Here is a 27,691-nt window from a genome sequence, read left to right as displayed (position 1 = left end):
AGGGAGTATATGATGAGAGCCTTGTCGATCAATTCGGCCCTGGAAAGATTGTGCAAGGCTCAAGGGGTAGAATTTTTTTCAGCCTGGACTGTACTTGTTAACAGGAGAGATTGCTTCTACAGGGATGGGATACACTTAAATAGAAAGGGTGCAAGAATATTTGCTGATGCTATCGAGGCAGTGTTAGGTGGGTCGGAAAACTGCTAGCTTGGGGGGAGACAAAGACCAATAGATTGACAGTAGCCACTGGCAGAGGTGAAAGAGATTCTTGCACTGCTTCTATTAGAATGAGCAGAAGCCTGAAAAACAAGATGCATGGTATTTCAGAGACTGCTGGGAGCCATTGCGGTACAAGTAAACACATGGGTTGTGTTAGGGTAGCTAAGAATAGAAACAGGTGCAGGTATACTTGCGTGTACACCAATGCTAGGAGTTTAGTAAATAAATTTGATGAATTTGAGGTATTGCTCAAAACATCGAAGGCAGATATTGTTGGGATATCAGAGACGTGGTGTCACACAGATATAAGGGATGCAGAACTGCAATTTGGGGAGTACAACGTCTACAGAAAGGATAGACAGGATAGGAAGGGGGAGGGGTTATGCTATTAGTTAAGAAACACATAAAAACCAAGGAAGTGAAGCCAGTCGACATCGCTGGACAGTGCAGTGTGGAGTCAGTTTGGTGTGACATAAACATTGGGAGATCAAAATTGAGAGTAGGAGTGTGCTATAGGCCTAATGACTCTGATGAGTATAATAAGGAACTGTACAGGGAAATAGAGTGGGCCAGAAAATCAGAGTGTCTTATAATGGGAGATTTTAATTTCCCAGATATTGACTGGAATTTGGGGGCTGGTTACTCACACACTAGCAGGGCTTTTGTGGATTTATTGGATGATTGTTTTCTACATCAGCATGTTCAGGAGGCAACTAGAGGGAGTAATACTCTTGATTTGATTATCAGCAGTGATACTTCATGCATTAAGAATCTGCAGATAAATGAACCACTAGGTGGCAGTGATCACAGTGTGCTGAAGTGGGATTTACTCAAAGAGGTAACTACCATTAGGGGTAAAGGGAAGGGTTATTGCTTCCTTGAAGGCGACTACGATGGACTGAGACAATATTTAAATTCTATACAGTGGGACCAACTGATGATGTTACCAACAGCAAATTCAAAATGGGAAGCATTCAAAGAACTTATCTTGGAAGCTACTAGGCTTTACATACCAACTAAGAAATATTGTTCAAGGTTTAGGCCAAAATGGATGTCAGATGAACTAATGAGGCATATGACAGAGAAGAAAAATGCATGGGATACTTACAAATTAACACATGACACAGAAGCCTATGATAGATACAAGTTGATATGCAACCAAGTTACAAAGGAGGTTAGGCAGGCGAAGGCAGATTACGAGAAATCCTTGGCAAGGGATGCAAAGAAAAACAGCAAAGAGTTCTTTACTTATGTAAACTCTAGAAGGAAGGGGATGAATCAGATTGGTCCTCTTGATATTGATCGGTCAACTGTTGATGATCCTGCTCAGGTAGCTAACAAACTAAATGAATATTTTGCATCGACATTCACACATGAGGAGTTATTCAGCAAGGGGAATGCCAGAGGTGTATTCAACTCTAGCAGTAAGCTACAGAATCTTGAAATAACTGGGAGTAAAGTGGAGGAGAAATTGTTGAAGATAAACACAAGAAAGGCACCTGGGGTGGATGGGATCTATCCAGTTATATTAAAGGAAGTAAGCAAACCCTTAGCCATAATTATGAGAGCTTCCTTGGACTCAGGGGAGGTACCCATAGACTGGAAATGTTCAAATGTGACCCCAATTCACAAAGGAGGATCAAAGGCTGACACAAGTAATTATAGACCTGTGAGCTTAACTTCTGTTCCAGGAAAATTAATGGAGGCACTGGTTAAAGAAGCACTGCAGGATCATTTAGACAAGACTTCAGTTATAGCTCAGACACAGCATGGTTTTGTTAAGGGGAAGTCTTGCCTGACCAACTTGATTGGATACTATGATGCAGTCACAAAAGAACTGGATGCAGGGAATAACTTTGATATTATATACTTGGATCTTAGAAAGGCTTTTGATACTGTTGCACATGGAAGACTGCTACACAAATTTGAGCAGTGTGACATTGGAGGCAAATTGCTGCTATGGATAAAGGGGTGGTTGAGGGGGAGAAGACAGAGAGTGGTAATCAATGGACACTGCTCATCGTGGACTGATGCTATTAGTGGAGTCCCTCAGGGCTCAGTGTTGGGTCCATTATTGTTCTCTGTATTTATAAATGATATTGATGATGGTATATCGGGCTTAATGTCCAAGTTTGCAGGCGATACAAAGGTTGGCAGGGTTGTCAAGGACACTACTGACACTATGCTGCTGCAACAGGATCTGGAAAGGTTGAGCAGATGGGCTGAGAGGTGGCAAATGAAGTTTAACATTGACAAATGTAAAGTACTACACATGGGAAACAGCAACCCCAGAGCAACGTATCAACTCTGTGGTACTACACTGACAGTGGTAGAGAATGAAAGGGACTTGGGGGTGGTTGTGCAGGCAGATATGAAGTTCTCTGACCAGTGCAGACGGGCTGCAAGAGTAGCTCATGGAGTATTGTCAATGATATACAGGAATTTTTCCAGCAGGGATAAGGAGGTGATTATTCCATTGTATAAGGCGATGGTCAGGCCACACCTAGAGTACTGTATAAAGGTCTGGAGGCCTCATTTCAAGAAGGATGTAGAGCTGCTGGAACGAGTACAGAGAAGGGCAACAAGATTAGTGAATGGAACAAAGGGGTGCTCTTACGAAGAAAGGCTTAAGTTTTGCAAATTACAGTGTCTGGAGACTAGGCACCAGCGAGGTGATCTGATAGAGGTGTATAAAGCCTTGAATGGTTTAAGCATGCTCAATGCTGATGGGATTCTTCCTCTAGCTCAGAAAAATCACCTGAGAGGGCATAAATTCAAATTGAGGAAAGACAGATGTAGGATAGACGTGCGGAAATTTGCCTTTAGCCAGCGGGTGGTTGGTTGGTGGAACAGACTTCCATCCCTTGTGGTGGAGGTTGATAGCCTAAATAAGTTTAAGGCTCAGCTGGACAGGTATTTTGAACAAACAGAGGGGTGAAGTGGAAGTGGGTTTTTTTTTTTTTTTTTTTTTGGCTGATGCTGCATAAGCTTGCTTTCTTGCATCAAATGCCTCTGCTAATGCTAATGCTAATGTCAACAAATATCTTCTTTTGTCTTCTTAAACTCCAACCCAAATATGGCACTAAGTACTGTAGGTTCTAATACCTCTTGTGTTTGGGGTTTTCATAAAAAAAAAAAAAAAGAAGAAAAAAAAAAAGTGCTTTCTTTTAATGGTTCTGCAGAGTGCAGATGCTTTTCTGTGGGTGTGTGGGTAAATTTCAAAGAGCTTTTTTTAAGTTGTTAGTAATTTTCTCCCGGTTAACTATGGAAACCAAAATGCTAGATATATTACTGCATATATATGCATGTTAAGATATGATATGAATTAGGCACTGTTACGATTTTGCCTCAGGTGTCACAAATGCTAGCACCAATCCTGCACAGAATAGGAGTAAACTCAGGAGTATAGGTTTTGAATAAGTGGGAAAATGCCATCAGATCTGGTGTTTTCTTGGGATGAAGGCTTTTCAAAAGCCTTTCGACATCCTTTTAATGGAAGACCATAGGAGGTACTGAGTAGAGTGTAGTTGGAATAGCAGCAGGTAATTTACCAAGATCGTCAATACAAGAGTTAGATGAAAAGTAGGAATGTTAGTGATTGGCTTTATCTTTAGCTGAGGAGGCAACAGAACCATCAGGTTTTAGCAGAAGTGGGAGTATAGATGTGCATAAGTTACAGGCAATAACTTTAAACCAGAATGCTTTCTGGATTTTGGGTATTTCTACATTATTTGTTCCTTAACAAGAGAAATGAGAACACGTGAAAAAAAAAATAATTAAAAATTTTATTATAAATTCCAATTATATTATATTATATAAAGTCCAAACTTTAATTAAAAAAAAAGTTAAATGAATAAATTTTAATACTACTTTAAATAGCAGGATATAAAAATTAAAATAGTTTACTTTTATATCCTGTGGTAATGCAGCAGGCTGCCAGGACAGCTCATTGTGTTTTATCAATGATATACAAGAATTTTGCCAGCAGAAATAAGGAAGTTATTATACCATTGTATAAGGCAATGGATAGATCACATCTTGAGTATACTGCATACAGGTCTGGAAGCCTGATTTTAGAAGGATGTGGATTTGTTTGAATGGGTGCAGAGAAGAGTAACAAGATTAGTGAGGGGAACAAAAAAGGTGCATTTCCCATAAAAGGCTTCAGTCTGCAAACTTCAGCATCTGGAGACTAGGTGCCTGTGAGATTTGATTGAGGTGTTTAGTGCTTTGACTGGATTGAGGAAGCTGAATGCTGAGAGAATCCTTCCTCTTGCTCTGACCACACACACACACACACACACACACACACACACACACACACACACACACACACACACACACACACAACACAAGGGTGTGTGTGTGGGTGCCTCCGTAGCCTGGTGGGAAGGAGCAGCAGTGCATAGCACATGCTTCTTGATTAGACCGGGATTTGAGCCTGTCACCACCAAATACAGAGGATGCGGAAAGTCGGGGAATGACCACTGCATATCCCGGAGCAATATGGCCTTAGTTGCTAATGCTCCTTAAAAAAAAAAAAAAAAAAAAAAAAAAACTAACTAACTAATGAGGGTGTGCAAGTTTTATACTATTAGTCTATTCAAAATCTAGTTTGGACTGATTAATAACAATTATTGCAAGCTTTAAGTGTGGGCAGAAATAAACCTGGAAAATGGTCAGATCAAGAGGTGATAAGTTCAAAAATCTAAACAAATCAGAAGTCCAAACTACCCCTAGTTTGGATTATTGATGCTCTATTGTATTTAAGTATGTATGCTTTCGAGTACAAGAGATAAAAGATTTGCAGTTTCAGAGAGCATTTGTTGCTGTAGACTTGTTTCTGAAGTAGAAACTTACTTGATAAATTAAATTCTAAAACCATGTATATAATAACATCAGTGTAGAAATAAAGACACTGTAATATATAACTAAGTGGCAATCAGCAAAATTCTGGACTATGAATAAATTAGTAACACACTATTTAAGGAATTGCAATTCTTTACAATTTCCATTAAATCACTACAATACTGTCTGCATTCAGCTCTGTCCATTGTATATGCAGTTATTATGGTTATTATGACAATTACAATTTCAAAGCATTGAAGGTTTATACTTCTCATTCTTGGATTTATCCTTTTTAGGGAAGTATGGACACTGTCCTGTGTCTGTGGAGGGCACAGGACAGCATCCATACTTCCGTAAAAAGAACATAGTACTCAATCTTGGAACTCTTTGTGGAGGACAGAGTCCTCCACAAAGAATTCCAAAAATAGTAAGGGAAACCACCAAAACCTGAAGTAGTTGTAGCAAAGTAAAAAAAAAAAAAAGTAAAAATTCCTTAGCTAAACATTACTCCTTGTAACACAAGAAACAAATTGATGAGCTGAAGGAGGTACCTGATCATTTAGTCTAGGAACTTTTTGGAAGAAATGGAGTAAGAAATAGACACAGGACAGCGTCTGTGCTTCCCCAAAAAGGGAAGTATGGATAAATCGAAGACTGAGAAAAATAAGCCCTCAGCACTTCAGAAGCTGACTGATAGATCCACCAAGCCCAAATACTGGCTAAATTTCTACAATGAACTGTTGTGGATTTTGGAGAAATATTGAGGGCATTAAGGCCCTTCTACAAAAGCATAAGTTTGCTTTTGCTTATGGGAGACTCATTTTCATTTGCTACAAGAAACAAATTGATGAGCTGAAGGAGGTACCTGATCATTCAGTCTAGGAACTTTTTGGAAGAAATGGAGTAAGAAATAGACACAGGACAGCGTCTGTGCTTCCCCAAAAAGGGAAGTATGGATAAATCGAAGACTGAGAAAAATAAGCCCTCAGCACTTCAGAAGCTGACTGATAGATCCACCAAGCCCAAATACTGGCTAAATTTCTACAATGAACTGTTGTAGATTTTGGGGAAATATTGAGGGCATTAAGGCCCTTCTACAAAAGCATAAGTTTGCTTTTGCTTATGGGAGACTCATTTTCATTTGCTACAGGCAAATGAAAACCCTTCCGTGCATAACATTACTATCTATACTCCATAAGGATTTAACTGGAGATGGACCTGCCCATGATGGAGTGGCTATCCTTGTTGGACAACCAGATCCCATTTCAAGTTTTGTTGTTGTTGTTGAATTGAAGGTTTAATGGCATGAGGGCAGCTTTGGCCATATTGTGCCTATCAGTGTATCTTATACATAATTTCCAGCAGCAGCAGTGATATATGACCTAATGACATGCATGAAGGTAAATGGATTCATTTTTAGATAATGTGAATATTTCATGTTGACTGGCATCATCTCAATTATATACTTAAATGCTAGAGGTGCCTGTATTTTGAGAGAAAAGTGAAAGAAATTGTCTATTCTATTGATAATGATGGTAATCTGTGAGTATGTGTTTTGCTGTGAGCATAGTAAAATGGTGAAGATGCTCAAGAAGATCATATCTGGTTAGTAAGAACAGATGAGTAAGGTTTATGTGTGTGTTTCTGTCATGTAGGCAAGGGTAATGGCTTCTCATCTGTTTGTTTGGAACTCAAGATCCATAACTGTAGTTCATGCTTTATTTACTTCAGTTTATTATTCAAATGACTTTGCCATCAAAATGTCCACTAGTTTGTGCAGGCTTTCTGGATGACAAACCTACAGTCACAAAATGGCACTTTGATGTGAGTCAGCCATGTGGTAGTTGGAGCAGTGGCTGCTTCATTTGATATAACATCCTTGCCAGACTATATATCTTTCAGATACAGTCTAGTAAGGATGACAGCTTCTCAACTGTTTGCTTGGGAACTCAAGATCCATAACTGTAATTCATGTTTTATTAGTCAAACGCAGCTGCCATAATAATGTCCACTGGTTTGTACAGGCTTTCCGGATGACAAACCTACATTCATGAAATGCCATTTCAGTGTGAATCAGGTCTATTGTAGTTGGAGCTGTGGCTGCTTCATCTGCTCATTCATTCTCTAATATTCAAGTATGGTAAATGGGGAGACAGCAAAAGATGATGATGAACTTGTTTTCCTGAAGTATCAGTTGAGAGCAAATTTTCTTCAGAAAAGGATGTAGCACTGAGCCATTCTATGGCATTAATTGCACTGAGTTTGAATGTATATATTATGTAGTCAGAACTAGAAGAGAGGTCAATATTTTCTAGTGCTAATTTAATTGCAAAGAGCTCAATGGTGAAAATGCTGCCTTCAACCAATGAAGAAATGAAACTGGAAGTGTAAAGAAAGATAACTATAACTGCTATGTCTGTGGCAGTATCAGTTTTTTAGAACCATCAGTATATATATATTTTTCAGTGAAACGTATATAATTCTGTATATGAGCTGCATGGAGTTGCCTAATATTCATATTGGCTAGGGACTGTTTCCCCCATTTGTGGAAGTAATTGTCACTTGATTTTAGGCAGGAATCCTAAAAAAAAGGACTGCATTATCTGTTTCTTGACGTATTTTGCAAAGGTATATTTTCCAATTTTCCTTTGACTCACATAGACTAAAACCAACAGGTGTGTTTGCTGTTGATCCACTTTGCATCAGAAAGGTATGGCCAAATAGAATGAAAACGGAAGCTCGATTTTTACTGCATAATTTACTAATAGCATTTTTCTCTGAAAGAATAATGGTAGTTCACGAACTTTGATATATAGACTGTGAACTGCGGATGTCCTGAATGCACCCAGAGCAAGCCTGAGTGCATTATGTTGAATTGAATTAATCCACCTTAGTGCACATTCTCTAGCAGAATCATATACAGAGTCCATAATCAAAATGGAATTTAATTAGGGATTGATATAAATGAAGAAAGGCCACACGATCTGCACCCCACATAAGGGCAGAGATTACTTGGAGCATGTTCAATTTCTTTAAACAGGCAGTTCATATACATTTTATGTTTGCTGTCAAGAATTAAACCTATAAATTGGATGCTATTAGTCACAGGTACTGTATGTCCTCCTAACTGTAGGAAGTGGAAAATTAATCCTTGCAGGATGAATTTTGCACTTCCTACAGAAATCTATAGCAACAGTTTTTTTTTTGTCCAAACAAAAAACTGTTGCTATAGATTTCTGTAGGAAGTGGTAGACATTATTATTTATTCACAGAAGTAGATTTATTCAATGTAAGTTGAAGGTGTCACTCTGTAGAGTTCTGAGAATGGCATGAAACAGTAAGGTCATCTGCATAGAGGTACATGTATACTGTAATATGGAATATCACTTGTCATGTAGTTTATTCTAGCTGAAAATAGAGTGGCACTGACCATAGTTCCCGTGGTCCCCATTTCGGCATTTGCTACACATAATTAAAATAGAGGCAGTAGTAATTAGACTTGCAGTTGGATTTTTATTAATAGTCTATTTTATCTATTGCTAGTACTAATAAGATATCATTTATAAGTGTGATATCTTATTATGCAGTTTGCCTTCCCCTCCCTGACTTATTTCATAAGAATTTCAATAAACATTAATGGGAGGGGATGTATCATAGAACATATGCTTATGAACACTGACTTTTCCCTTTTAAATGTGAGAACTAACACCTTCTTTCACATGCCTACCCATATGGGTTTTCCCCTTCTCTTATCTCTTCACTTTGGGAGGTTGAGGAGAACCTGTATGGAAGAGATCACTTCTTTGTGATAAACTCATTACTTAGTGGCACACTGTATCTTCCTTTTAGTACCTTGGTAATCCAAAAGGAAGACACAGTCTGCAATTTCAATTTCAAAAATCTGATTTCCATCATTTCCAAAACCACAGAATGCACAAGCAGCAAAAAGGCTCAAAACAAAGTTTGAGGGACATTCCAAAAATATTCATCATGTTAAATCTCATAGCAATTATATGCACATACCAAAGCATCACCCATGTTTGCAAAAGAGCCAAAATCATGAATCTGATTTACTCAGCTGATCATCCTTAAGGTGGTCCGAAACAAAATTTAAAAAATGAAGGGAAAAATACAAATTGCATCCTTCATCATTCTTGGAATATAATGAATACATTATTACAGATTCAAATGAAATAGCTAGAGTCATTTCAAGTTCATGTAGGATCCACTCTCTTGGGAAAACATTTTCTAACATCTCTGCAATATTATCTTTCTTTCATCATTTTTCTGTTTCAGGACCACAGTTCCTGGTCCTGAAACAGAAAAATGAAAATACGGCACTTGATTTCTCATAAAAGAGGATTCAGTTTTACAATGGGCTATTTATTATATAAAAGATGAATGCAGTTTCACCATTAGGAAGACAAGTGTTGTTTGATCCTAAAGCTCCAACTAAACACTTGCTCTGACTAACTGATTGTGCAAAATCTTGGACAGAATGGTCAATGCTCATCTTATATGGTGTTTGAAAGCAAATGGTCTCTTTTCCAGAATGCAGCATAGTTTCCAAAAGAACATTGGATCATTCAATTAGACTAGAAACATTTATTCAAGATGGTTTTCTAAAATGAGAGCATCTAGTGCCCATCTTCTTTTTTGAAAAGCTCTAACGATCACAACTTGGAGATTTTTAAAAAAATCTCCAAGTTGTGATCGTTAGAGATCCTTTGAACTGCTCAGTTTTAGAAGTCACCTCCTCTTTTTATTGGAAACTTTTTATCCCGTTAGTCATTCCAAGTTCATGTAGGATCCACTTTCCCCTCTCTCACTGTCTTTTTGACAAGAGGAGGAGGTTCCCCAAGGATAAGTTTTAAGTGTTATGTTTTTTACTAACAAAGTGAATCTCATTATGGAAAAATTCTCCCAAGTGCAAACAGTGCCTTCTATATCAAAGATTAGCAATTTTCCCAGTAATGAAAGACAAGGATCACTGAAGGAAAACTACATAAACCATTGATCGCTCCTGCTTGTGGGCAGTGGCTTTCTTTAGACTCTTGCCACAAAATTCAGTTTGTGAACATTTTTGTCATAATGGTAATCTTCATCCTGAACCTGAAGTGAAACTTGGACAAAATACTATTCCATTTGTATCTAGTACATTTGTTGTACAAGATATAAATGGAATATAGGGGCCTGTCTTCGATAAAAAGTTTTTATCGAAGCACACAAAGTGCAAGAGAGGTTTGAATATCCTCTGTATTCTTTTTTCTCTATGTAATGTGGTGTAGACTGATGCACTTTACTGTGTCTACATTGTGACTTGCATTAATCTAAACTAAATTATATGACTCAATGACCATCAGGCCAGCCACATTTCTACTGTTTGTTTGTTATTTGGTTTTTAGGAGCATTAGCAACTAAGGCCATATTCCTCCGGGAATATGCGGTAGTCATTCCCTGACCTTTCCGCATCCTCCGTATTTGGTGGTGACGGGCTCGAACCCCGGTCTAATCAAGAAGCGTGTGCTACGCACTGCTGCTCCTTCCCACCTGGCTACGGAGGCGCCCACATTTCTACTGGAGCATTTTGAACATTTCCTGTTCAAAATCTGCATATAGAAACAAATAAGATATCATTATTGTTTCAACAGAAGCAATTGTTTTTCCACTATGTTTTCAAAGTGAAATCCCTGCCAGACTGCCCAACTTAAACATCAGTTTTTAAGCCATGGTGGGAAAACTGGTGTAACACCTGTCAGTCTGTTAACTGCCCATTTGTTAGTAAGGTCTAGAAAGGTTGAGCAGATGGGCTGAGAAGTGGAAACTGAAGTTTAACATTGACCAATACTGCACATGGATAGCAGTAACTCCAGAGAAATGTACTAACTGTGTTGTACTACACTCAAGGTAGTGGAAAATGAAAAGGACCTGAAGGTAATTGTGCAGTCAGATATGAAGTTTTCTGAGCAGTGCAGACAGGATACCAGAGCAGGTCATGGGGTCTTGTCAATGATATACAGGAATTTTGCTAGCAGGGATAAAGAGGTGATTATCCCTTTGTATAAGGCAGTGGTCAGGCCACACCTTGATTACTGCGTACAGGTCTGGAGGCTTCATTTTAGGATGGATGTAGAGTTGCTAGAATGAGTACAGAGCAGGGCAACAAGATGAGAGAACAAAGGGGTGCTATTACCAAGAAAGGCTTAAGTTCTGCAAATTGCAGCATCTGGAGACACTAGGCACCTGTGAGATAATCTGATTGAGGTGTATAAGGCCTTGAATGGTCTGAGCAGGCTCAATGCTGATGGGATTCTTCCTTTTGCTCAGATTACAAACCTGAGGAGGCATAAATTCAAAGTGAGTTTGAATTCATGCCCCCTTACACTATCTGTGGATCAAGAAGCCAATACTCAGATATAAACACTTTATCAAAGGAAACAATCAAAGATTGTTTGTTTCTTTTTTTTTGATAAAGTGTTTACATCTGGGTATCGGCTTCCTGATTCACCTTCTGTGGATCATGCAAACATTATTTTTGCAGATAATACAACAGATCAGTGTTTATAAATACTTCCCTAAATTGTATTAAAATATACATATTATAGATAAATACAAAAATTGTATATGTAGAAGATGTGATGTGAAGTGAAATTTTAAGAATTATTTTTAAAATATATGCAAATATAAAAATTGACTGCAAACAACTGACACATTAGTGGAGGTAAAAATCATGTTGGTTAATAGTATTGTACTTTGTTTCATTTTATTCAAACTTGCCACCTAGCTGTAAATAGAACTTTGTCTATTTTTATATTTTTGTTCATAGAAATTTCTCTATTAGAGAAGCGCTACTTATTCGAGGTAATGCAATATCATGGCAACTCATTGTAAAGGCATTCACAATATGATATATACTTAAGTTATGCCAATTTTTTAACTACTTAGTAGTTGGCTACATATAAACATGATGCTATAGCACAAACTTATATATTTAACTTCTTCATAACCTGAAGTTATTGCCCTAAACAAATTATGTAAATTTCAATTACTGTACACCATTGGTCATCGCTCATATTGTAGAGTTATACTTCATAAGTGGATTGTCATCATTGCAATACCAAGGCACCTGCCCACCTACCGATGAAGAGCCAATAAGCTCTGAAACTATGCCATCTGGGGGGGGTGGGTTTGATGGGTCCATCGTTCTGAGAATAGGTAACAACAGTCTTCCCTAATGGGGAAGTGTTGTCTATTCGGGGGATTCATCAGTGTTTAGTTCAGTGAGTGTGAGGAGTAACTGTCACTTTCCTCTTTCGACGGAATTTCTTCTTCTTCCTCTCCTACTATCATTTTCCTACACTTTTTTTTGCTTTCCTAAGTCTAATAGGGACAGTATGTGGATAACGCAGTATCTTATCCCATACCATTTTTCAAATGGTGCCATCTGGGTGGTGGTATCCGCCGAGAATAAGTAACAGCAGTCTTCTCTATTAGAGAAGCATTACTTATTCGAGGTAGTGCAATATCATGGCAACTCGCGAAGGCATTCACAATATGAAATATACTTAAATGATGCCAATTTTGTAACTACAGCAGGCCCCCGTTATAACGCGGTTTGCTTTACGCTGATTCGCTATAACGCTGTTCTTATATTATAACCCGTATCTGACTATAACACTGTCACAGATCACAATAACGCTCTTTTACAGATTGCATTTTTGGCATATTTAACGAAATCGTTTCATTTGATGGAGTCCATATCTTGAAAATGAATAGCAAAACAGCATTAAAGCGTTTCCCACGCCGACTTGAGAAATTTTCCCACGCTCAGTGAAATTTTCTCACACGCTAATTTAATTGCAGACAGTCACTTGTAACTTAGTTCCCAGATCAACATTTTAAAAAATAATCAAGTATATTGCTTGAAATATTTGCATAATATGCATTTATCCGAAGTATAGTCATCACTCAGTACAGTATTAGACATCGTGCGTAACGGACAGTTTACTTGAACATTGTATCGTAATTAATGCAACCAACACAGTTACATTTTAGAAGAGTTAATAATGGCCGATAAGAATGAAAAAGCAACGTCTGAGCGCAGTACGAAGACTATAAATGTAAGAAAAAGACTGAATTTGAAAATTAAATTAGACGTTTTGAAGCGAATCGATTCCCGTCAATGACAAGCGAATGTGTGCCATAATTTAGGACTTGCAAGTTTAACTGTAAGAACAATTATAAAAAAATAAAGAATTAATTTTAGCAGTGGGAAAGATAGCTGTTCCACTGCAAGCAACTAGGGCTAGGCTGGCTATTAGGATTGAAATGGAAAAGACTTTAACTAATTTTATTGAAGATAATGTCCAATGCAGAATTCAGTTAAGTTAAATATTATAAAAAAAAAAAAGAGAGAGAGAGAGAGAGAGAGATTAGCCAATATGATGATCTGAAGAAAACTCACCTAAAAAAAAAAAAAAAAAAATGTGGAACCATTTAAAACTGGTAAGGGCTGGTTGAATAGATTTAAAATCTAGGGAGAAGCCGCAAGTGCAGATCAAGGAGCCGAAACTTTCAAAAAAGAACTTGTTAAAATTATTGAAGAGGGGTATTTTGTGTGTTATACTTCTCAACAAGTTTATAACATAGATGAAGCAAGACTTTTGTGGAAATGAATGCCTAAAAGAAGTTTCATATTGAAAGAAGCAAAAAACATGCCAGGTTTCAAAGCGGCAAAGGATCGGGTGACTTTATTGTTGGGTGGTAATGCTGCGGGGGATTTAAAATTAATACCCCTTTTAGTTTATTTAGAAAAGGGCCAAAGTTCAACCCAAAATCGACACATTTTTCATGATTAAATTCATCAATTAAAATCAATTTAGATCAATTAAAATCAATTAAATTCATGATTTTAATTGGAATTTTAAGTTTAATTTTGATACGTAAATAGTTACCACATAATTATATACGTATGTAATGGAGAATATTTTATATGTACAAATATTTGAATATTAAATATTTTGACCGACATTTGTGCATCTTTTCACTGCTGTTTATTATTGATTAGGAAATATCCTATGGCACCGACCGCAACTTACAAATACATATGTTACCTTATGGGAATGCGGAGCTCGCTTAGCGCGGATTCACTTAGCGCTCTGTTTTTCCGGAACGAATTATCAGTGTTAAGCGGGGGTCACCTGTACTTGGTAGTTGGCTATGTATAAACATGATGCTATAGCACAAACCTATATGTTAGTTAACTTCTTCGTAACCTTAGGCTATTGCCCTAAACAAATTATGTAATAATCATAATCTATAATTCAGACTTTTCATTAATTTGGACTATCTCATCTTCCCCTATTATTCCAAATCAATTGGATTTTATTGTATGGGGGATCTGCTCAAACAATAATAATCCTCACAGAATTCATAATTAAAAAATGCTGAAATTTAAATTGCAGAATGTTAGAATAATTACTGCACTATAATAATAAACAAAAAAACAAAATGCTAATCCTTATTTAAATATACAACAGTTCCATCATTATAGGATTATGATATATTAATACATTTTCTTTATCTTTATCATATTCAGAAAAGCAATTATCATTATGTACTATACTCCAAAGTAATTTAAGTATTTTAAATGTTCCATTAAACGAAGTGTATTACATATGTTACTGAGCTCAATAATTAAAATAAATAGAAATATTTACTCACTCTTTGTTGCGAAGCAAAAGTTTACGAATAAAATCTTTAGCTTCTTTGGAGACAGTGGCAAAAGCTTCATCATCAAAGTCCCAATCACAAGCACGAACATTTTTTAAAGTTTCCACATCATTATCTCCAGCAAATGGAGATAATCCACTTAATCTGAAACATAAATTAGAATTCAGTTTTAAACTTTTCACTGAAATGTTTTTTTCTTCGTGAAAATTTATAGCTCTATGGAACTAGTTTCATCTTTAAGAGATAGAACACTTCTGTAAGCTTCTGCTTATAATGTAGATGCTTTCAAACACTTTTCAAAGAATTAATTCCTTTATAAATTTTAAAGTTCAGCTTTGTGGAGTGTTTGTGATATTGCCCAAACCCATTTACACAAAACAGACCATGCCACTCAAATGCTGCAATTGTTGTATGATCTAGGGAGGTGTTTATCTTTGTGGGTTGTCTTTATTATTTTGAAAATCACATTAAGCAAAATTAGAGGCCAAAACTGGTCACGAAATCTTTTCTCTCTCTCCCTCTCTCATGCAAGCGTGCGTGCACACACACACACACGCACACACACACACACACACAGATGCACAAGAGAGAAATGCAAGCTTCTTTCATGGTGATTGCCACTGTAGCTATGAAGAAAAAGTGGGAAGTCAAATATGATTTCTGAGAACTCCAGTTTCCCCAAAGGGCTTAATAATGAATTATATTTTTGTACATAAAAAAAAAAAAAAATTATATCCATTCTAGTCAAGCTCCTTGGTTTATTTTGAATTTAGATAGTGATTTTGAAAGTTAATTACTTAGTATCCATAGATTTTACCATTCAAAAGGTAAAGGCAGCATTATTATACAATACAGAATTGTTATATGATACAGAATAGTGCAATGTATAACCCAAACTTGATAGCGTGAGGTTTAATGTAAAACTAGATAGTGAAACATGTAGTACTGTATTATAAATCTGTTACATAGTATAGTTATAGTATTACTAGTAAAATTTATTAATCTTATTAAATTTCATTGTTATTTAAATTGTACTTAAATGGAATCATGACCCAGACTAGAGCTGTTGTTGTTGTTATTTGGTTTTTAGGAGCATTAGCAACTAAGGCCATATTGCTCCGGGGATATGCGGTGGTCATTCCCTGACTTTTCTGCATCCTCCGTATTTGGTGGTCACGGGCTTGAACTCCGGTATAATCAAGAAGCGTGTGCTATGCATTGCTACTCCTGCCCACCTAGCTACGGAGGCGCCACCCAGATTAGAGCAACAGAGCAACGATCACAAATTAGTGGGAGTGCTGTGGCTTGAGGGAGAACTGAAGGGGCAATTCTCCAACGTATCACAGTCTAAAAAAATGTGCGAAATGTGAAACATTTGCAGACCTTTCTGGAACAGGACATGATCTAACCAAGGAGGATGTCTTTGTTGTGCTAGCTGAACCCAAACTTGATAGCGTGAGGTTTAATGTAAAACTAGATAGTGAAACACTGTGAAGAAATTAGGTGCCAATTCAGTGTTCTGACGGGCGTCTATAAGAGCTTGAGGTGTAGAGTAGAGGTCCTCGAAAAAAGTAATATGAGAAGCTCATCAAGCTCTCAGCTGCCAAACTCAACACCAGGGCTCACTCAGGTTCATCAGGCAACACAGTGGCAATCTCCAAGGCAGAATGTGTTGGACCCACAGAAGCTAGTTATTAAGATAGTTATTATCAGGGAGATCTATCGTCAGGGAGATGGGAAATATATTATGCAAAAAGGATAGGTTGAACAGGACCAGGGTATGTCTGCCGGGGCAAAAGTTCATGATGTTGTAGAGCAGATATCATCTTTTAAGGGCATAAAAGGTGACATTGCTGTACATGTTGGCACTAATGACCTTAAGATAAGATATCTGCAGATTTACTTAACAAATACAGGTCAATATTAAAAAAAAGCTGCAGGTTAGAGTTAAATTTGAAAATGTCTGCAATTCTGCCCAGGCATGAGAGGAGGGAGTATACAATGAGAGCTTGTGAATCAATTCGGCCTTGGATAGATTGATCAAGGCTCAATGGGGTAGAATTTTTTCAGTGTGGTCTGTGCTTGCTAACAGGAGAGACTACTTCTACAGGGATGAGATACACTTAAATAGAAAGAGTGCAAGAATATTTGCTGATGCTATAGAAGCAGCACTAGGTGGGTCAGAAAACTACTAGGTTGGGGGAATTCGCAGACTAAAAGATTACTAGTAGCCGCAGGCAGCGGTGAAAGTGATTCTTGCACTGCTTCTGTTGTAATGAGCAGCAGCCTAGAGAGCAAGTTGCTGGAGATTTCAAGAGCTGCTGGACTTACGTAATACTCGACTTACAGAAATTTGACTTTACATAAGTTTTTGCTGGACGGTGCAAACTCAAAAAAATCGTGGAAACGTATTTTGTATCCCGTAGGAGTAAATGGAGGTATTGTGAAAACATTGTAATGTGAACCCAATAACACATTGTTCTTTTTTTTTTTTTTTTTTTTGTAATTTGTTCTAAGTCCTTGGAATTCGAAAATTTCGCTATATTACTAAGCTATTTATCTCTCTAAAAGGTCATATTTATAATGGAAATTGCACTACCCTTTCACTGTTATCATATGTTTCCGTTATAAGAATCAATTTTGAACATCTTTGTGATATTTTTTTAAAGCACGTTTCTGGAGGTCATGACTGTAAAACAATAAAAACATTTGCTCTTTCCAGTTTATTGGGTTTTTCTGTTAGTGCATCTAATTTTAGAAGGGTAGTAAACTTGATCTTACTGCATTTGTGATAATACGAATAACTGTAATTGTGTGTGTTTTTACACTGTTATGGTGAAATGTGTTCTCCTTCACTGAAATCTTCAATCATATAAAAAAACAAATTTTCAGAAACTTCTTTTCATTCCTATTTATGCATTACAATGATGAAGGGAAAGTGATCAATTAAAAGTGCAAGTTTCATGGTAGTGCCATGAAATGAAACAAAATTGATTTATAAATGAAGATGAAAATAATTAAGAGGTACGAAACAGGAAAAAGTTTGTCATCTATTGCAAGGGAATTAATCTCACTGCTTCAACAATGAATACTAATTTAAAGGACAGTGGATGTATAAAAGAACACGTCAAAGGATCAATGCACTTAATATCAACAGTGATCACAAAACAGTGTTCAGGTGCTATATCGAAGATGGAACAGCCGTTAATAATATGGATGGAAAATCAGATTCAGAAGTGAGTGCCCCTGAGTCTAATGATCATTCAAGCAAAAGCAACAAGTATTTATAAAGATATTAAGGATAAGTACGGCAAATCCCAACCCAATTTTATGGCAAGCAACGGGTGGTTTAATAGGTTCAAGCATCGTGCTGGTTTCCACAACGTGGAAATCAGCACGATGTTTTATGCAGTAAAGTCACCAGTGCCTTTATGCAGTAAAGTCACCAGTGCTGATTCTGCAGCCACAGAGAAATTTTGTGATGTGTTGGAAAAAATTATTGATGAAGGCAGCTATTCAATGCACAAATTTTTAATGCTGACGAGACTGCTCTGTATTGGAAAAAAATGCCGGATTGAACATACACTGCCAAAGAGGAAATTACAATGCCAGTTTTCAAGGCATCAAAAGATAGGGCCACGCTCTTGCTTGGGGTTAATGCAGCGGGAAATTACAGATTAAAACCACTGCTTGTGTACCATTCTGGAAATTCTTGTGCATTTATGGGCATCTTGGGCATCAACAAAGCAACTCTACCCATGCATTTCCAATCGAACCAGAGAGCATGGATAACAATATCTCTCTTTGAGGATTGGTTTAAATGCTGCTTCATTCCCGAGGTTGAAAAATATTGTAAAGACAACGACGCTCCTTTCAAGATTTTGCTTCTATTAGATAATGTTCCTGGACATCCTACGCATCTAGATGATTTCAATCGAAATGTGAGAGTCATATTTCTATCACCAAACATGACTTCACTAATCTAACCTATGGATCATGGTGTTATTTCGAATTTAAAAGCATGCTATTTACGCACAACATTTGCTCAGGCATTGTCTGCAGTAGACGATGAGAAAAATTTTACATTACGAGATTTTTGGAAATCTTACAATATATTTACCATGCCATCTTAAACAATAATAAGGCCTGGGTGGAAATTACTAAAAGTTGTTTAAATGCCGCATGGAAGAAAATATGCCTACAGCACGTAAAAGGCTTCGAAGGATTTGAAAAAGACGACGAATCATATGAAGAGGTTACAGATAAGATTATAAAGGTTGCAGAGCTACTTCAGTTGGAGGTTGATGCCAAAGACGTGAGGAATTAATAGAGAAAGAATTATCTAACAAAGAACTTATTGATTTGCAGGCAGTGATAGTGAAGGAAGAAAATGCTGACGAAGCTCAAGATGAACCAAATGAGGAGCCGAGACACTTCAACACCAGAGAGATGGCAATAGCATTTTGTGAAATTGCATCGGCAATGGCGAGGTTTGAGAAGATGGATCCTTACAGTGAATGATTCTTAAAAGTTAACAGAGGTGTGAATGATATGTTTGCCTGCTACAAAGAAATCTATGATGAAAAGAAAAAAGCCACCGTCCGGTCATCCACTAATATGTTCTTTTGTAAGGTTGAGCAGCTGACCCCTTCTAAATCTTCACAGCCCTCAAACCTCCGCAGTGGCTTATTTATCAGCTGAAGACGTCAATTCTGGCAACGATGCACGAGAGGTAAAACTTACTGATGTTATGTCTGTCTCTTCTCTCTTTTTTTGTAATTTTATAATTTTTAAATTTTTTTAAATTGCATGTTTTGTAATTTTTCCTGCACATGAGATAAAAAAATACAATAAATAATTCTATTTACCTGTTCGTCGAACATTTCTTTTTTGATTCAGTCAATTCAGTGAGCACTCGTAACTGTGCTCACTGAATTGACTGAATCAAAAAAGACAGAACGCAACCTTTACATAAGTCGGGGAGTTCTTGTACATGGGCTGTGTTAGGTTAACTAAGAGTAAGAACAGGTGCATGTATGCTTGTATGTACACCAATGCTAGGAGTATAGTAAATAAATTTGAAGAATTTGAAGTGCTGATCAAGACATCAAAGGCAGATAATGTTCGGATATTAGAGACATGTTATCATACAGATATAAGCAATGCAGAATTGGAATTTGGGGATTACAACGTATACAGAAAGGAAAGGATAGACAGTGCAATGTTGAGTCAGTTTGCTGTGATATAAACACTGGGAAAGGGAAAATGAGAGTAGGAGTGTGTTATAGGCCTAATGACTCTGATGAGTACAACAAAGAATTGTGCAGAGAAATAGAGTGGGCCAATAAATCAGAATGTCTTGTAATGGGGGATTTTAACTTTCCAGATATTGACTGGAACTTGTGGATTGGTCATTCGCATGCTAGCAAGACTTTTGTTAATTTATTGGAGAATTGTTTTCTACAGCAACACAAGGAAGTAATACTCTTGATCTGATTATCAGCAGTGATTATTCATGCATTAAGAATTTGGAGATAAAGGAAATACTAGGTGACAGCGATCACAGTGTACTGATGTGAGATTTACTTAAAGATGTAACTACCATCAGCGGTAAAGGGAAAGTTTTTGCTTTTGTAAGGGTGACTTCAGTGGTCTCAGACAGTTTTTAAATTCTATATAGTAGGACGAACTGATGATGTTACCAACAGCAAATTCTAAACGGGAAGCATTCAGGAATTAATCTTGGAAGCTAATAGGCTTTTCATACCAACTAAAAAATACTGTTCAAGGTTTAGGCCAAAAGGGATGTCAGTTGAACTAATGAGTGGGAATAAATGGACACTGCTGTACATGGACTAATGTTATTAGTGGAGTCCCCTAGGATTCGGTGCTGGGCTCATTGTTATTTTGTGTATTTATCAATGATATCATGAAGGCATATCAGGCTTAATATCCAAGTTTGCAGATGATTCAAAGGTTGGCAGGGTTGTTAATGACAGTGAAGACAGTATACTACTGCAACAGGATCTGGAAAAGTTAGGGAGATGGGCTGAGAAGTGGCAACTGATGTTTAACATTGACAAATGCAAAGTACTGCATATGGGTGGCAGTAACCCAAGAGAAACATACCAATATATGGTACTACACTCAGGGAGGTGGAGAACGAAAAAGACCTGGGGGTAACTGTGCAGGCAGATATGAAGTTTTCTGAGCAGTGCAGACAGTCTGCAAGAGTAGCTCATGGTGTCTTGTTAATGATATACAGGAATTTTTCTAGCAGGAATAAGGAGGTGATTATCCCCTTGTATAAAGCAATAGTCAGGTCACACCTTGAGTACTGCATGCAGGTCTCGAGGCCTCATTTTAGGAAGGATGTAGAGTTTCTAAAACGAGTACAGAGAACAGCAACAAGATTGGTGATAGGGACAAAAGGGTGCTCTTACCACGAGAGTCTTAAATGCTGCAAGTTGCAGCATCTGGAGACTAAGCACCTGCGAGGTGATCTGATTGAGGTGTTGAAGTTCTTGAATGGTTTGAGCAGGCTCAATGATGATAGGATACTTCCGCTTGCTCTGAACCTGAGGGGGCATAGATTGAAATTGAGGAAAGACTGTTGTAGAATAGATGTGCAGAAGTTTGCCTTTATCCATCGGATAGTTGATTGCTGGAACAGACTTTCATCTGTTGTTGTGGAAGTTGATAGCTTAAATAAATTTAAGGCTGAACTAGACAAACATTTGGAAAGAATGGATAGGTGAAATGGAAAGGTTTTTTTTTTTTTTTGACTGATGCTGTATAAGCTTGCTTTCTTGCATCATATGGTTCTGCTAAATTTCTGTTAATCAGTTACCAATGTGGTCGTTGTTTGTTTGTTGGTTGGTTTTAGGGTGCATTAGCATAGAGTGTCTAAAAAAAAAAAAATAATAATAATCTCAATCACTCACAGTTTTCCCATAGCCAAAAAGTGAATATATAGTTATGCTTTGAACTTTACTAATCTCTCTGCCTTGACTACCACGACAAGCAATTTATATATATTTAATGATAATAACTCAGGCATATCAGCCTTAATATCTACATTTGCAGATAATACAGATACATTTGCGGATAATTGACAGAGTGGTTAATGACAGTAATCAGTGTATGCTACTGCAATATGATCTAGAAAAATAAGGCAGATGAGCTGAGAAGTGGCAATTGAAGTTTAACATTAACAAATGCAAGGTAGTGCATATACCGGAAGAACATACTGGATGATATCATACTCAAGGTAGTAGAGAGCAAAAAAGATTTGTGGGTAATTATGCAGACACTGTTCTCTGAGCAGTGCAGCATAAAACTGATAGCTTATGGGTGTTGTCAATGAGATACAGAAATTTGCCAGTAGGGATAAGGAGTTAATTATCCCATTGTATAAAGCAATTGTTAGGCTGCATATTGAATACTGCAAAGAGGTCTGGAAGCCTCACTTTAGGAAGGATCTGTGGATCTGTTGAAACAGGTCAGAAAATTTGATTGTCTGACAGCAAGTGTAGAACAAATTTTGCACACATGTGACACATCCCTAAATCTTGCATCAAGATTGTGTGTACTGAGACTACAGACAGTCGAACTTCATGAGCAATCTCAACAACAGTCATTCGCCTATCATTTTGCACAAGTCCCTTCACTTTCATCGTATTATGACTCTGAAGGTCGTCCACTGTGAGGTTCATCTTCCAGGGTTTCCTGTCCATTTTTACCCCAATTAAACTACTCGTAAACTGCGATTTTCTTCACAGGGTCATCTCCATAAACTTTCTGTAATGCTTGCAGCATCTCTGTAGCACTTTTTCCAAGTTTAAAGAACTTGATGCAAGCACACTGTTAAAACTAAGACATTCACAATCAATGGCTTTATAATGGAGATATATGAAACAAAATAATAATGTGTATATCACTTTTCATAAGGATAAAGATCTGATTAGCAGCATAATGAACTGTGTTAAACTAAATTGAACTTTTCAAACTAAATTGAACCAAGGTTCAATTTAGTTTGAAAAGTCAGGTTGTAACATAGTTGTTCTAGTTCTAAAGAAATTAAATTACATCCAAGCTTTATCAGAATGTATTTTAGTTTTGATTTGTAAATTAGCTACTTTTCTAAAATAAAGAATATTTATTTATAGTAAAAAAAAAAAATTCTATTTAGCATCATGATAATTTTAAGAATGATGACACTTACAGTACATATGCTAAAACTCCTACAGCCCACATATCAGTGTAAAAGCCCACTGGTTCTCTGTCCACAATTTCAGGTGCAGCAAACTCAGCTGTTCCAGTAGATATCTTTACCACTTCATTCGGGTCAAGTTTAGTAGCAAGTCCAAAATCTATCATCTTAATGCTGTTGCCTGCCTTTGTCTGGCACATTATATTTTCTGGCTGTAAAAATAATAATAAAGCTTATGTGCCATTTATTCATAACAAAAATTATAATAAAATTTCTTTGTGGAAATCAGCTATATAAATGTAGAATCATGCAGTAAGCTTAGAATATACAATCAAAAAATTAAAGCAACCTCAGAAACAATGACAATTCAGCTATAATGATATGATTAATTCAGTTAAGAAAAATCCCCATATAAATTGTGCAAATTCACATTGTAACCATTATTTCAAAATTGGACACCTAATTTTACATTATTTTTAAACTTTATCCGAAAACCTAAATGGCGGGTGTAAATCCACAAACGTGTTGTTGTTTTGGTTTTTTTTTTTTGGCACAACAGCTTCCTTGGTTATATTGCATCTTTTACATTTCCACTGTGTTCCACTAGTTCAAAATTTTAAACTTGAAATGGTGTATTATATTTGGCAATAGAATTTTATCAGTTTTAAGTATGCCAACAGTTCATCAAGACTTGCATCATCCCCAAGAATATCCATTACAGACTGTGTTTTAAGCTGGGTATTTTGAAAGATAGACTGATTTCTTTGTGTTAGATAAAGCAGGCAGTCCAACGGTAGATGCTATACATAGTACAGAATAGAATAGAATAGTGCCACCAGTCAAACTATGTAGTTTGACTGGTGGCACAGGTTACCTGCATACTACGTGAAGCTTACAGTACAGGCAGTCCCCGGCTTAACTCAACTTACAGAAATTCAATTTCACATAAATTTCAGCCAGCCGGTGCAAACTTAAAAAATCATGGAAACGTATTTTTCATCCTGTAGGAGTAAATGGAGGTATTGTGAAAACATCGTAATGTGAACCCAATAACACATTGTTTTTTTATTTTTTTTCGATAATTCGTTCCAAGACCTCAGAAGTTGAAATTTTTGCTATATAACTAAGTATTTATCTCTCTAAAAGGTCATTTTTATAATGGAAATTGCACACACTTTCATCTTTATCATATGTTCCATTATAAGAATCAATTTTGAACACCTTTGTGATATTTTTCAAAAACACATTTCTGGAGGTCACTACCATAAAACAATTTGCACTTTCCAGTTTATTGGACTTTTTTTTGTTAGCACAATCTATTATAAACAGGTAGTAAACTCAATCTTATTGCATTTGCAATAATACTGATAACTGGAATTCTGTGGGTTTTTACGTTATTATGATGAAATATGTGTTCCCTTCACTGAAATCTTCAATCATATAAAAAACATAAATAAGTTTTCAGAATCTTCTCTTCATTCCTATTTACTTATTAATGGTGAAGGGAAAAGGACCAATGTAAAGTGCAAGTGCTGGCAATGCTAGGAAACGAAACAAAATTGATTTAGAAATGAAAATGATTAATTAAGAAGTTTGAAGAAGGACAAAGTTTGTCATCTATTCAACGGAATTAGGTCTCGCTACTTCAACAGTGAACATTATTTTAAGTGACAGTGCACGTATAAAAGAACACATTAAAGTATCAACGCATTTAAGATCAACAGTGTTTGCAAAACAGTGTTCGGGTGCTATATTGAAGATGAGAAAGCTATTAATAATATGGATGGAAAATCAGATTCAGAAGCAAGTGCCCCTGAGTCCAATGGCCATTCAAGAAAAAGCAAGAAGTATTTATGAATATATTAAGGGTAAGTACGGCAAACTCCAAGCCAAGTTCATGGCAAGCAATGGGTGGTTTAATAGGTTTAAGCATTGTGCTGGTTTCCAAAACATTAAAGTATGCAGTGAAGTCACCAGTTACGATTCTGCAGCTGCAGAGAAATTTTGTGATGTGCTGGAAAAAACCCCTTCTAAATCTCCACAGCCCTCAAACTCTGCAGCGGCATACTTATCAGCTGGAGACGTTGATTCTGGCAACAATGCTCAAAAGGTAAAACTTGTTGACATTACACCTGTCTCCTCTCTCTTTTTGTAATTTTATAATTTTGAAATTTTTGTAATTTTGTACACTTTTGTAATTTTTCCTGTGCATGAGATAAAAAAATTGAATAAATAATTCTATTTACATGCTCATCGAGCATTTCTTTTTTGCTTCAATGAAATTCGGCATACATAGCTGCGAGTGCTGTATAAGCATTTAGGGAAATTCCAACTTATGTAGAGTTCTTTGGAACGCAACCTTTATGTAAGCCGGGGAGTGGCTGTACTCTGTAGAGGCCAGAAAGCATGAATAATGTGGTTTGTGTTGTTCTTCTGGCCACTTAGTCTAGGGGCAGGGCCCTGTGGAACACTGCTGACCCCCAGTTACCATCCAGAATATGGGGAGGTGAGCCAGGAGGTAGGCACTTGAAACTCTGACAAGGCCAACTCCAGAGTTACCTGAGCTTTTCAGGGGAGGCCCTTAAAAAAACTGTTGAAAGCACCACTAGGGAATAGTCAAAGGAAGGAGAAAAAAGGAGGAATAAACAGTGATGACTATAGATAAGGCAGCCATCAGTGGCCAAAGCCTGGAGAAGAGGCACAAGGAGCAGAGTGTCCTGTGCAATCAAAAAAGTGGCATCCTGTGCTGGATAGGTCGCTGGTAGTCAAACACCAACAGACTTTAGTGTCAGAGGTCCAGCATGGTGATGTGAAGTAGTATCCCACTTTGAAATTATGCAATTTCGGCAGGTCTGGAAAGGTGAATCTGGGGAACCCAGATCTGGTGAAAAAACAGTTGTAACTAACTGAGAGGAGGTCAGGAATGGTGGAGAAGAAGTCAGCTCCAGGTGGTGGTTAATATGTTGAGCAGAAGGGAGCCCAAGCTGTCAGTGGAGAAGCTTTGAGGGGGCAAGTTGAACTAGATGGTGTGTGGTGCAACATAGGTGAAGTTTTGGATGCTGGTACTATGATGTGTGAAAGCTTCCTGGACACAGTGGGAGAGCATTGATTAGTTGTCCTGCTCTAGAATGTGGGCAGCAATCCATTTATAGCAGTTATATGATGCTTCCCGGTGATGCAAATGGTGGCGAGAATATCAGTTGGGATGTTGTTGACAGGTAAGTTCCCTAGATACATCGGGAGCTACAGTGCTTAAGAACTGTGCAATATTCAGTTCATGGTCCAGTGTTTTTGGAATTCCTTTGTGCTGAGAATCATAAATGATTTGCCTTTTCGTAGAGTTGCATTTAAATGTTTTTAAATTGCAGACAATTTCTGGCAAAATTGAATATTGCCCTTTGGAGAAGGCATCCAACCTTGTACAGAGCTTGATTCTTTCCATCTCTTATGCAGATTTTGTTTTTCCTGAAAGCTGTTGTTCAATGAGGGTGCCCACCATGCTCTTGAATGGAAAGTGATGCAGACAATCTTTGTTGCACCATAACTTGTGATGGTTTGAATCCATCTGGTCATGAGATTCACAGTTAGCTTGATATTGCAATTATTGAGAGCTTCCCAGGGGATAGAGAATCTTTGAGACATCATGGTGGATCGATGAATTTGGATGTGATGATCTCTTTTATCTTTTCTGGGGCCTTGGATATTGAAGTTATGGGTTTGGGATCGGATTGAAAGAGATTGTCAAGACCATCCTCGCGGCTGCAGAGTGCTGAGGAGAATATCAAATCTAAGAGAAGATTCTTTTATGGATATCAGTTAAGTAGGCTGTTCTCCAGTGAACCCATTTTGCTAATGAATTTCCTACTGAGATGTGGAAGAGTAGGAGGGAGATTGAAATCTCCACAACAATATGCTTAGCAGAGGCATGGTGATATACCAACCAATGGATTACATCTTTGATGATATCATTGTTTGAGCCTGGTGGAGTAAGAAGATATACACTGTTAATATGTCTATTCAGCTTGAAGCTTGAAGGAGACCGTGGAAGCTTCAAATACAAGGGAATGGCTAAAGACAGAATATACCAATGAGAAGAGGGTGATATTGTAGAGTATTGCGACTCCCCCACTTCTATGATCCGACCTAGAGGAGCATAGCATCTGGCAACAGGTCTGAGGAGTATAGGCAAGGGAGTCCCACTCATTCCCAAGCCATGTTTCAGAATACAGAGAATATCAAGGGTTTTTAAGAGAAGAAGCTGTTCAAATGTCTGTCTTGTTACAAATACTTCTTGCATTTTGAAAGCCAATTCGAATGGTGGTAGCCATAGTAACTGCAGTTCATACAGGTGGCAAGTTTCTTTTTAAAGTCTGCATTGATCTACTGTATGTTGTGATGTGTACAGCGATATTCGCCACAGGTCTGGAGCTCTGGGGGTTGTCATTATATTCAGCTGAGAGTTGCATTGATTAATATGTGGACAGTTTGTTTCCTATAGTAAGTTTGTTCTCAGTGGAGTTTTCCCATTTCTTATGCTTTTGGTTGGCTTGGAAGCTTTAATTGCTATTGCATTTGATGATCATGTTGGTGGTTTATTGCAGTTCTTGGGTTCTGATCCAGGAAAGGTTTGACAAGGGCTCCAGGGGCTATAACCTGGATCCAGCACACAGCTCATCTTCG

The 27,691-nt window shown here is 37.3% G+C and overlaps 1 protein-coding gene across 2 annotated transcripts in view; it reads right to left on the bottom strand.

The window, feature by feature from the left end:
• The window catches only part of LOC150079033 (twitchin-like), a 2,795,346-nt gene that overhangs the window by 284,691 nt on the left and 2,482,964 nt on the right, over nucleotides 1-27,691 (bottom strand). For both annotated transcript variants that reach the window (XM_090382361.1, XM_090382360.1), the window contains 2 exons: nucleotides 23,024-23,223; nucleotides 14,791-14,943 (listed from right to left, as the gene is read on the bottom strand). In XM_090382361.1, coding sequence (XP_090238487.1) covers nucleotides 14,791-14,943; nucleotides 23,024-23,223 — 353 coding nt within the window. The remainder of the gene's footprint in view (nucleotides 1-14,790; nucleotides 14,944-23,023; nucleotides 23,224-27,691) is intronic.

Source organism: Mastigoproctus giganteus, chromosome 10, assembly GCF_048544385.1.
Source record: "Mastigoproctus giganteus isolate SK-2022 chromosome 10, ASM4854438v1, whole genome shotgun sequence".
Taxonomy (NCBI): Eukaryota; Metazoa; Arthropoda; class Arachnida; order Uropygi; family Thelyphonidae; genus Mastigoproctus; species Mastigoproctus giganteus.
Note: the sequence above shows the minus strand (reverse complement) of the source record. Positions and strands in the feature narration are given on the sequence as shown.